Genomic DNA, 12,269 nt, shown 5'->3' with positions numbered 1-12,269 from the left:
TGTGAATTTCCTGGCAACAGAAGGAATACAAGCGTGCACTGGGGTATTCCTGACAGCATGTGCTGGCCCATGGCTGAATGCCAGCTGTGACCACACTCCTCCTGGCCTTGCACAGAGGTGCTGCTGGCTGGGATGGCTTTGCTCTAAATACCCCCGGGCAGAGCTGGTGAGCTGTCCTTCCCAGCCCTGCCCAGCCCTTCCCAGCCCTTCCCAGCCCTGCCCAGCCCTGCCCGAGCTGTGGGTGCTCAGCAGAGCTGGCAGCTCCCGTGCCACAGGCAGCGCTGTGCCCGCCGTGCGCCTGCCTTGGCTCAGCAGCCTGTCCTGCACGGCCAGCCCATCACCCGTGATGGTCAGGACATGTTTCATGGCCAGCTTGTCCTCTGTGCCCAAGCCGGGCCATGTGTCACAGCCAGGCTACTGTCCTTCATGGCCATGCCCATCCTTCATGGTGTGGCCGCTTCACACATCCAGACTGGCCCTCGTGGCCAGGCCTGTTCTTAATGGCCAGACCACTGTCCCTTGTGGCCAGGCTCGTCTTCCTTCGCGAGCCTGTCCTCAGGCCGGCGGTGCGGAGCCGCCAGGCCAGGTCCCGCCATCCCCCGTGGGTCCGTGCGGTGCAGAGAGCTGCAGAGCGGCTCCGTGCGCTGCGGTTCGGAGCGGAGGGGTCGGTGCCTCCCGGAGCAGAGGGGTCGGTGCCGCTCGGTTCGGAGCGGAGGGCTCCGTGCCGCTCGGTTCGGAGCGGAGGGGCCGGTGCCGCTCGGTTCGGAGCGGAGGGGCCGGTGCCGCTCGGTTCGGAGCGGAGGGCTCCGTGCCGCCTCTCGGCGGAGGCGGCGGTGGAGGCCGCGCCCGCCGGGGAGTGACGGCGGCGGCACTTCCTGCGGGCGAGCGGCGGCGGAGCCGGAGCCTTTGTGCGGGAGCGGGAGGAGGGTCCCCGCGGCGCCCCGCGGCCCCGGGCGGGCAGGCAGGAGCGGAGGCGGCGGCGGCTGCAGTGCGGATACCGGCAGGGGAGCCGCTTCCCCCGCCTCCACCGCCGGCGAGGACAGAGGAGGCGCCGCCGCTCAGCCGGCTCCGGCCACCAGGTATTTACCGGCCCCTCCGTTCTCCGGGCCCGGCCGGGCGCGGAGCGTGCGGCGGGGCAGGGGCAGGGGCAGGGGCAGGGACAGGGACAGGGGCAGGGGCAGGGACAGGGACAGGGACAGGGACAGGGACAGGGACAGGGACAGGGGCAGGGACAGCGGCGGCAGATCCGCCCGGCCGGGCCCGGGGGATGCGCTGCCTCCCGGCCGGGCCCGGGGCACTTCCTCGGTGCTCGGAGCCTCCCGGGGCCTGCCCCGCACAGCCCCGCACAGCTCCGCACAGTCCCCCACATCCACGGACCCGAGCAGAGAGGCCGGGGCCGGGGTAAAGCTGCCCCGGCGTTCTGGGCTCACAACGGAGCGGTCATATCCCCGCTGGGGGAAATAAAGAGGGTTTGGGGCTGTTCTCCACCCAGGTCATCAAACTTCCCTTCGGGGAACTCATTTCCCTTCGGGGGGCTCTGCCCACTCCTCCCCAGCTTCCCCGGGGCCGCCGAGGGTCGCTGGCTGGGAAAGGGAGAGATGCTAAAATTGCCCAAAAATCTCCATAGCAAGAAGCTGGGTTTCTAGTGACAGGAGCGAGTCGCCACAGGGAGAGCAAAGCAAGGCTTTGCGCCGTCATTTAGTAGTGTTTTTGAAACTCCTTGCTTTGTAGGTTAATTTCACTGGTTTGTTGTTTTTTTTCCAAAGATCGCTCACAATCTAGGAGTTAAAATCCTCTTTGTGTACTTGGTGGGATGTTGATACAAAGATGACACAGTTCAGCATTTCCACATACAACCCCAGAGCACTAAAACATTCAAATTGAATAGGTCCTCAATAGGCAACAGGCAATATTAAAATGTCTTTGCTCATCAGATCTCTCTGACAAAGGATTTGGGAACTGTCTCTTATCTCTTTCTTGCACCATTTTCTTACCTAGGTTGTGTTTTCTGTTTACAAGCCTGAAGATGGCTGCTGCTGCTTCCTGCAATGTGGAAGAAGATGAGAGCCTGAAGGGATGTGAACTCTATGTTCAGAAACACAACATCCAACAAATTCTAAAAGAATGCATTGTAAACCTCTGTATAGCAAAGCCAGACCGACCCATGAAGTTCCTCAGAGAGCACTTTGAAAAATTAGAAAAGGTCAGTGATTTTCAGGTGACTTTATATATTCCATTTATAAAATGAAAAAGATTGTTTAAAGATTTCAAATGTTTTGGTACTTTTTTTTTTTTTTAATGACCACACAACTGTGAAAATGTGAACTGTTAACAGAAAAAAGCCCCAGCCCTTCATTTGTGGATGGCTACTATAGCATTGGCTGTAGTTTAGAATTTTTTGTGCATAACACCAAGATTATAATATCTCAGGAAACTGCATTTGTTAAAAATGACCCAAATTGTTTGTGAGGCATGGTACCCTGAACTTTCATCTCTTGGAAGAACCTGCCTATGGGTGCAAAAGATGTTGTTTATTCCAGTGTGGGGTTGTTGTTTATTACGTGGTGGGGTTTTCCCTTCCCCTAAAACTGACCAAAATCAGGGAACCAGCAAGTTCTCTAAATCTTTGAGCAGTTTGCTATTGAATTTCACTGCTCTCTCCTGTGCAGTGCCTATCCCAGCATCCTCTGACAGGGATGCATTAAGAGACACCTCACTTACTGTGACTGCCTTCAAAAGCAGTGTAGAGAGGGGGAAACATTTTAGAGCATTCCCAGACAAATTCTTTCTAAAGCCTAGGGGTGTCTTTGCAGGAAGAGCACGTTGTGTGAGCAAGTGTTGTTGTAGGCTTTAGAGAAAAGGTTTAGTAGTTTCTTCCTTCAGGAGTGAATAATACATAAGGCTGATACATCACCAGTGATGTAAAACATTTAATACATCTCACTCTCTGCTTTTCAGATTCGTTTTTCTGTAGGTGAGTATATGCCAAATTCGTGTAGTTTTAAAAAAATGCAAACATTGCATGTTGGTAGCAGCCTGGGACATCAGAGAAGGGTAGAAAGTACAAGGTGATTTCTAATTGTATTTGATTATTGTGAAAAAGAAACAGTCTCTTAATTCTGTATATTCTAAACTTCTGACAGCCAAGACCCATTGTGAGAGACTCAAAATGGTTGGATTTCCTTCACTGTGTTGTGAATTATTATTCATCATAACATGTGGAATTTTGGGCTTTTTGAAAAGCAGGATAAACACCATTCTTGAAAAAATCCCATTAAAATATGCTGTGGTATTATGGAATATATCCCTCCATTGCTGGAGGGATTTCTTGAGGAGCTGTACTGGGGGAGTTTGGTTTTGTTGATGTTAACACAGCACACACACCTGAGACAGGAGGGCAGCTCCTACCCTTGAGAAGTGGCATCTTCTTTCATGTGATCTCCCATTATTTCCCAAAGAACAGCAGATCCCAGAATTCTGTAGGACATCAATCAGGATGCCAGCACAGGAGCTGATGGATATCACTTGTCTCAAAATGGAAGATGATTTAGAAAACATCAAGGCATCAACTGCAGGGAATATTGTGCTTGCTGTGGGAGGACACAATCTTGGCACTGCCTCTCTAGAGCAGCCTGGGGGCCGAGCCTGCTGAGCCTGGAGGCTTTAGGCTCCTTCTGGAGGTTTCCAGCACTGTCATTCTTGTTCCTACAGCAGTTTGACTCCCTTGTTGCCCAAACATCTCCGAGGACTTTCTTGGGATAAATTGCATGTGAAGGATTTTCTGCTGTAGAATAATATTTTGACTTAGTTGGTTGCATGAGAACAGTTGAAAGGAAGACTTCTAAAGATAGAAAAATCTTTCAATAAGTTTTATTCTGTTTTTATACACTTGTCATATACAGGTAGTTTGAAGAATCCTAATGGAATTGTGAATTTAGCAATTGTTCATTAGCTTTTTGTAAATGTGCAATACTGACGTGGCACATTTGCTATTACCTCCTTAAATTTGGTCGTGTGTAGGGAGAGGAGTGAAAATCTTTGGGTTTAATAATGATTTTGTAAACTAAAGTCATGCATTTTTCCACCTAAGTGTGGTATTGTGGGGTTATTTTCCAAACTCATTAAGATAAACAACACATTCCACTGAAGAAAGCAGTAGAAGAACAGTTTATCTGTCAAAAGCACATGTAGGAAGTTTAGAGATGAAGTGTAGGATATTTTTCAAGTGGTTAAAAATGAGCTTGTGGAAAACAAGTAGAGCCTGATCCACATCAATGTATTGGAGCTACCTCAGAAGTGAACAAAAAGAAGAGTGTGTTTAATTTTGCTAATTCTTAACTCCATCTCATAAAATCAACTCATAAAAGCAAGATTTATTATGATATGCAAGATCATAAATGCTTCTCACCTTCTGATGACATCAGAGTTGGGTCCATTGCCTTCAGCCTGCTGCTAAATGAGAATGGGTGAGGGACTGACCCCTGACCCCAGCACTCTCACTGGCCCCAGGTGTCATTCTTAGGTCTGACACGTCAGGAGCAGGTTTGCTTTGGCAGGAATTGGCCCCAGCAGCTGAGAGCAGAGCCAGCAATGAGGTAATGCTCGAGGGATGTGGACTGTCCTGGGCTAGTGTTCAGCTCTGGGGCTGGGCCACTCTTTATTCACAGCATGGACAAGGCCTGAGAGGGCTGTAAAGGGAGAACATGAATAAATAATTCTGAATAAAGTACTGGAGACTGAGGTTTGATGTTTGATGTTTAATTCTGAAGGAGTGCCAATGTTAGAAAGAACACTCCTCCCAAAGCCTTTCTAAATGCATCTTATTTGTATCAAGTACAATATCAAAAACCCTTACTCTGAAAATAATTGTGGGAAAACTTTAATACACATTTTTCTGTTCACTTAATACTGGCAGGACTTGCTTAAGTTGCCAGTAATTGCTTGGAATCATCCTATGTTTCTATATTCTGAAGTTTGCAAGTCACTTTTATATGCTGTGACCTATGGACGTCAAGATGACATCTACTCTGATCACATTAACAGTTACTTTGTAAAAATCTGTAACATGCCCTTGAGCACAGAAAATAGCTGAAAACAGTTTAGATACTTTAGATTTTTAAAACCTGTGATATTTCCTTTGACCAATTTATTTTACATTTCCCTCTGACTGCATAGATCTTGGTGGATGGAGTGAGGAAAGTCTCTCCCTTAGGGATTGTAATTGGATTTTTTTGGAGTGAGGGAATAGATGTTAGCTAAGAAACTGTGGCATTATTTTAACAGCTGTAATTAAGTCCTGTTTACTTGAGGACTAAAGGAGTCATAGCAGAAAAAAAACAGGGAACCCATATTTTATCTCTGGTTCTTACATTATGTGAAAAAGTCAATTACTGAGAAATTACAGGCAATGCTTTGTATTTTTAGCCATACTGAGACTGTAAAAATTTCATAGTGTCAGGCTGTTTAGTGCCACGATTATATGATCAAAGCTGTAGTTGTCTTGCCAGGCTAAGCTCAGCTGTTCCACAGCATAGAATTAGAATAAAGAATAGAACTAATCAAGAAAATGGCACAAAAGAAGAGGAAGCAGCAGGAAACCACAGGATGTGTTTAACATGGCTTTGCTGAAGCCATTTCAATGTGGGGTGTTTTGGAGCAGGGCTGAGCTGGGCTTTGCTGGTACTTTCTGGACCTGAGCTCTCTCCAGGCCCCTTTTGCTGCCCTTAGCACAAGCAGGAAACACTGCTTTCCTCTAATAAATGAGGAAAGAAATGGTGCCAGCGGATGGGCAGCGTTCTTTGGGCTCCAGGCTGATGCCACACGCCTTGCGGCGCCGTCGGAAGGAGAATTTTGGGCTCAAACCCCGCGGATTTGGGAGCTCGAATTCCACGGTTTTGGGAGCTCGAACCCCGCGGTTTTGGGAGGTCAAACCTCGAGGTGTTGGGAACCCAAACCCCGCGGTTTTGGGAGCTCACACCCCGCGGTTTTGGGGGCTCACACCCCGCGGTTTTGGGAGCCCGAACCCCGCGGTTTTGGGGGCTCACACCCCGCGGTTTTGGGAGCCCGAACCCCGCGGTTTTGGGGGCTCACACCCCGCGGTTTTGGGAGGTCGAACCCCGCGGTTTTGGGAGCTCACACCCCGCGGTTTTGGGTGCTCACACCCCGCGGTTTTGGGAGCCCGAACCCCGCGGTTTTGGGAGCCCGAACCCCGCGGTTTTGGGAGCTCACACCCCGCGGTTTTGGGTGCTCACACCCCGCGGTTTTGGGAGCTCACACCCCGCGGTTTTGGGGGCTCACACCCCGCGGTTTTGGGAGCTCGAACCCCGCGGTTTTGGGGGCTCACACCCCGCGGTTTTGGGAGCCCGAACCCCGCGGTTTTGGGAGCTCACACCCCGCGGTTTTGGGGGCTCACACCCCGCGGTTTTGGGAGCCCGAACCCCGCGGTTTTGGGAGCTCACACCCCGCGGTTTTGGGGGCTCACACCCCGCGGTTTTGGGAACCCGAACCCCGCGGTTTTGGGGGCTCACACCCCGCGGTTTTGGGAGGTCGAACCCCGCGGTTTTGGGGGCTCACACCCCGCGGTTTTGGGAGCTCACACCCCGCCGTTTTGGGGGCTCACACCCCGCGGTTTTGGGGGCTCACACCCCGCGGTTCGGGCGCGCTGCCCCCCGCGGCCCCGCCTGGCGGCGCCGGGCGGAATTGCACCCGGCCGTGCCGGGACCTGCCTTGGAGAGAAAAGTGTGGAACAAACCACAAATGCACCTCTGTTAGCAAAATACACTTTGTTCACTTACCACAGAGAGTTTCAGAACCAAAGGTGCTCGAGCATCAAAGTTTGGGCACCAAGCTCTTTTTCTGCGGCAGTATTCTCTGCCAGTATTTGTATTTTATCACAGAAAGGAATCCTTCGATCAATAATTTCCACCAGAGCCTGTCTAAACTGATGAAATTAATTCTTAAAAGTACGGGTTGTTATTATGCAAAGAATAACTCACTGCTTTCAGATAAGCTGGCGAGAGGTTATGGATTTGAAGCAAAATCACACAGGGAAAAAGCTATAGAAAAAATGCATTACCCAAGCAGTTTTATAAAGCCTAATAATAATGTTGTTCAAAGCTTGCCAAGAAGTTGGGTGGTATCTCCGTGGTGGTCAGAAATGTTGGTAAAGCATGCAGGAACATACCTGAGATGCTGATAGAAGCACAAGAGTGGGAGCACCAGGTGCCCTGGATGTGTGACTGCACTTCTGAGCAGGCTTGGGCAGCCTCTGTCCTGCCTCTCCCCTGAGATCAGCACTGGGAAGAGCTGGATGAAAAGCAGCTCAGGTGGGACCTCTGTAATTGCCAGTCAGCCCCAGGCAGTGCTGTGAGAGGTGACAGTTTTCTTGGAAGAGGTAAAGGAAAACAAGGTGAATTTTTAAAGCCCCCCCTGGCAAACTCTCCTGCATTCAGGGAAGGATGGAGGATAAAGAGAATAAGAGCAGAAAGAGAAAAAAAGCTTTTTCCATAAGAAATAAAATTAGTTATAAGCAAACCCATGCTCTTATGAGCTTGTATGGAACATATTAGAGCTGAGCTCCCTGTTTACTTTGTGTGTCCACAAGTATGAGTGGTTTTCCCAGTCTAAAAACCGAAACCTAACAAAACCAGAGTGCAGTGATGGAACACGGAGGGAATTCTGCCTGGAAGACGTCTTTGTTTCACATCTCAAGCTCCCCTGTTTTACATTCATCAGGTTACTTAATCCACTTTTATGTGGGCTTGTCTCTTCTTACACAAGCTATGCGTGCATACATTGTTATTTGGCTGGATTTTAAGAATCAGAAGTGTTGGCTATGATTCTCGTTGATTATATAAGCTTTTAAGTATCAAAAATAGGGTCTGTGTTTTGTAACATAACCTCTCACTTGGCTGTGAGGCGTGTGTAAGAAAGTAGGGAAGAGGTGGTGATGGATTGAGATGCTGAAGACACTGGTGGGGGGAAGACAAGAAGTGTGAAGTTGCAGGAGGTAAAACAATGGGTCTGAGGAAGGTCAGCCATGCAGTTGGAGTGTCATCAGAGTAGGTGGATTTTTGGCAGGAGAATTTTGCCTAGATTGGAAATTGGGAAAGAACAGAGATGCAGAGAGGCCACGGAGGATGCAGAAATAGTAATCAAAGTGGAGGATAACTATGGAGGGGGTAAATGCCTTGGTAGGATAGTAGGGAGTGCATTTAAAGATATTTCTTAGAATTGCTGTAGAAGAAAAGGTAGCATGGAACAAGGGGAAGGCAGTGGAACAATAATTGGGATTGTGTGAATAACAAGGCTGAATTGATCATAAAGATTGTCTGTCCTGGCAAAGATAAGACTGGAAAGAACATTAAGATCTCCCAGATTTTTTCTGCTTTTAGTGATGGCATCAGTCAGTCCCATGCTTCCAGCAAAATGAACTGCTTTGCCTTTGGCCTTTATTGGTTGCTGTAAATCATCAGCCCCAAGGAGTGGTGGGGGGTGTTAGAAACCCTCCTGGACTGAGAGCATCTCCTCTGGGTCAATTCCAGTGCAAAGAGAGATTAGTTACCTGTGCATGAACCTTCCTGCACATTTTCTGTGAATAATCCAGGTCTGTCAGGCAGGAAAGTTTATGAATGTGCTTGAGGGAAAAAAAAAACCAAACCCAAACATTTAGAGTGTACTTGGTGGTGTTGTTTTTGAATGCAATGTATACATTGTAGGAAGCAGAGCAGAGGTACTGAGCTTTGATATCAAATGTCTGACTCACTTTTAAAAGTCTTTTTGGGATGTTGTTTTAAGGCTGCACAGTGATTTGGAGCTCCCTTAGGTGCTTTCCTTCCTTCAGCTCATCTGAGTTTTCAGGTAGTGACAAAGCCTGAAAGGAGAGACTGGGAGAGGAAGTGAATTTCTGTTTAGAAATGCTCCAGCTGACAGGGAAGAAAGCTTCTGGGTCAGGAAGTGTGTGTCCTCTTGAGCAGTGGTCTGAAAGGAAGGGTAAACCTAAAAACTGTCTCAGCATTGTGGCTGCTTCACTTGCAGTGCTTAAACTCATTAAAAATTCATGGAAGCATTATCTGGGGTAAATGCTGAGGACAATATGCTAAATTCCTGTGGTTTATACCTCAGCCTCTTGTAGCTGAAAGTGGATATTCAAAAGATAAATTGTTTACTGCAATTGTATTTATTGGTTCTTGTTTCAGTTTGAGGCAGTGATCAAAGGCAGTTACACTGCCTTGCTGTTGTGCCTTCCATGTGTTTTCTCATTTGAAGGTGGACATAATTGGGCAATATGATTATGAATTATCAGTGCCATCCAAAGAGAGAGAGAGAGAGAGAAAAAACCACTTGTTGTCATGACAACAAAAGATGATGTGGTGTTTACTTGAAAGTGAGTTCTGCACAAGGATTCACATCAAGCTGCATCTGAAGATCGGTGTTTGAGGAACTCTTCTTGACACAGCTCATTCCTCCTTTCAAACATTTGCTGCATTTGTGCAGTTTTACCCCAGGATATGTGGAAGACATCTCTCTGAAAGCTCAGCCCAGGACAGAGCAAACTCTTTGATTTGCAAAAGGCACGCTCTAGTTCAGGAATGGGGATCCTTCCCAGACTGCAGATAGCGGCGTATGGAAAAGCCAGCCAGCCAACTGCCTGCTGTTTATGTAAAAGGAGTTTGTAGTGAAGAGACTTCCTTTTAAAATGAATCACACCGTAACTCACTTTTATAATCCTTTAAAATCTTTTTGGCTTCTAAAAGTATTTGAGTTTAAGAGCATGCTTTGTAGTATTAATTTTATCTCACTGAGCTTCCTTTTGTATATAAATCTCTGCTGGGGCGGGGGAGATATTATTTATTGATTCCTTGGAAGTGGCTTTTATGCAATGTGTACTGAAGAGAGAAGAGTGTATTTTATATTCGAATGTGGTAAACTACTACTCTTCTCTCTGAGTCAATATGCTCTGTATAAAAAGAACTGTGTAAGTGCTGCACACCATTAGTTACCCCACTGCCCTCTTGTTGTACTTGCCTTTTAGTTAAATTTTAGCTGCTATTCTTCAGAAGGGTCTTTACTACCTTTCAGTTAAGCCCATGAAGAAGGTGCATTTGGTTGTGTTCATTTAATATAGTCAGAGACCACTAACACTATCAGAGATAGGCAGTCAGAATGTTATTTGAAATTCTTCAGTCACAGCTTTCATTTTTAAAGACTTGATATTAAATATAATTGTAATATGTAGCACACATTTGTAGTTGTAATATTTTGCTTGATTGTAGTTTAGGAATCTAGAGACAGAGAAGAATAAGGAAGAAGTTGATAAGAATGCTGAAATAGGATTTGCAGTTCTTACACTGTAGGAAAATCTAATGGAGTCATTTTTTACATAGCTAGTGCTGCTATTTGAATGTGAAATTAAGAAGTTTCAGTAAGGATTTAATACATCTGAAATTCTGTTTTTTTGGTTACAGTGCTGAGGTCAGCTGTATTGTGGCCTGGGAGTTTTGGGGTTGTAAGCCAAATTTAAACCCCAAATGATCTCAGAAAGAACTTGGCACTTTTTGAGGCAGGTCAAGATCTTGAAAAGTCTGATCTTCAGCCAGCCCTCTACATTTTATCTCTGATCTTGTCCCCTAAATATTTTAGTAATGCTTTCTTCAAAACAAGAATGTGTGACTTGTTACTTTGAGTCATGCAGCATGGGAAATACTGTTCAGTTATTTATTTCAAGTAGCAATAGTGCATCAAAACTGGTGTCAGAGAGGGGCAGTGTCAGTGATGGTGCAGGAATTGACTGGAATAAAACCAAAAAAGACAGGTGGCATGATGGATTTGATGTAAACACCAATGGCAAAACATATATGAATCGTACATTTTTCTTGCAAGCTTGAAAGTTGTGAGCTTGTGCCAGTTTTCTGTACTGCCCTTTTCTGGTGCCATACCTGATGAGCTGTGGATAAGTCACTTCCTCTGTCAGTGGGACCAGCTGGTGATGTTGGTGATCTGCCACTCGTGCTGGTGCTCCCAGATGCTCCCTCCTCCACTCACTCCCGTCCTAGCTCTGAATGGAAAGTCTCGCTGGAAATTTCCTGTAGGACAGAGGCCAGGTCCTGGCATCCCTGTGGGAGGAATGTACGTTTATGGGGTGTGCAAGGAGCTCAGCATTGCTGTGTTTTCTTTTGGGTAGCCTGCAATGCTGCTGAGCTGAGTTCTCTGAAAAATCCTGGGTTTGTTGGGGGAATCATGAGGTGATGGCTACGTGTACATCCCTCAGCATGGCACTGGGGCTACCAGGCTCTGGGGTTTGCCTACACAGAGGAGGTGACAGCAGATGAAACACTGGGCTACTGCTGCAGCAGCCAGCTTGCCTCCTTACAGTGCCTGTGTTCCCCCTGCTCATGCCCTCTGGTTTCCTGCACCAGGGAACAGAACATGTGGTCCACCCCATCCCCAGTTCTCCCCTGCCTTTAGGCAGGATCAGTGGGGATTGGGATGAGACAGCCCCAAAGGCTCTGGGGAAGCAGCAGGGGCAGTGAGTGTGCTGTGGCTGTGCCAGGGGGTGAGGAGGAGGGCTGGGTCTGAGCAGGCAGCCCCTGTTCCTTTGACTGACAGACATGGATGATGCAAAGGGAATTTTACTCCTTTATGCTTTCCCTTGAGTCCCAGGAAGCTGAGGGATAGAACATGGGGCTCTGGGAAAATACTATAATTTTGGGTAATCTGGTTTGTCTTTATCCTTTGGAAGTCAAATTCAGTGTATGAATTGACAATCTTGCAACTCTGACCTCCTTTCTTAAAGGTTTTCTGTACTGTTTTCTGCTCTTATTACTCTCTCTTCAGGGATTCCCTTTCCTATGTTATTCTCTGTTCCACAAGCATGAAATTTGGAGAATAACCTCCCTATTGGCCAGCTGGTGCTAGGCCAGCCACCATCCTTCATAGTCCTCTGGAGCCTACCTTGGATCTTATTTGCTTGGAAGGAGTCCCATTGATTATAAATCAGTTGTATGGCAGAAATTATGGAGTAGGGAGCATCTTTGTTGTTTGTGGTGATAGTAAGCTTGCAAAGCAGAGCAAGATGAAGAAACCTATCTAATATATCAATGTGTGACTTCTGACACGTTTTCTGTACTAGAGACAACGACATGTACAAGCCAACTGAGAAAATAACAGCTGTGATGATGGAGACTAAGCCAAAGAAGTTTTGCTTTCTCAACAAGGAGTAGCTGCAAAGATGTGCCTGCACTTTATATACATTGGTTGCCATGATGTGT

At 47.3% G+C, this 12,269-nt stretch overlaps 1 protein-coding gene across 2 annotated transcripts in view; it reads left to right on the top strand.

Moving 5' to 3' along the window:
- Positions 1 to 628: 628 nt before the first annotated feature.
- PRKAR1B (protein kinase cAMP-dependent type I regulatory subunit beta) overlaps positions 629 to 12,269 on the top strand; it is a 92,833-nt gene continuing 81,192 nt past the window's right edge. Inside the window, exons 1-2 of one of the 2 annotated variants that reach the window (XM_053957833.1) lie at positions 629 to 1,079; positions 1,999 to 2,203. In XM_053957833.1, the coding sequence (XP_053813808.1) occupies positions 2,027 to 2,203 (177 nt within the window). In that variant the 5' untranslated portion in view covers positions 629 to 1,079; positions 1,999 to 2,026. The remainder of the gene's footprint in view (positions 1,080 to 1,998; positions 2,204 to 12,269) is intronic. The other variant, XM_053957832.1, reaches the window with a different exon arrangement.

This window comes from Vidua chalybeata, chromosome 16 (genome assembly GCF_026979565.1).
Source record: "Vidua chalybeata isolate OUT-0048 chromosome 16, bVidCha1 merged haplotype, whole genome shotgun sequence".
Lineage (NCBI taxonomy): Eukaryota > Metazoa > Chordata > Aves > Passeriformes > Viduidae > Vidua > Vidua chalybeata.
This window is presented reverse-complemented; position numbering and strand designations above follow the sequence as displayed.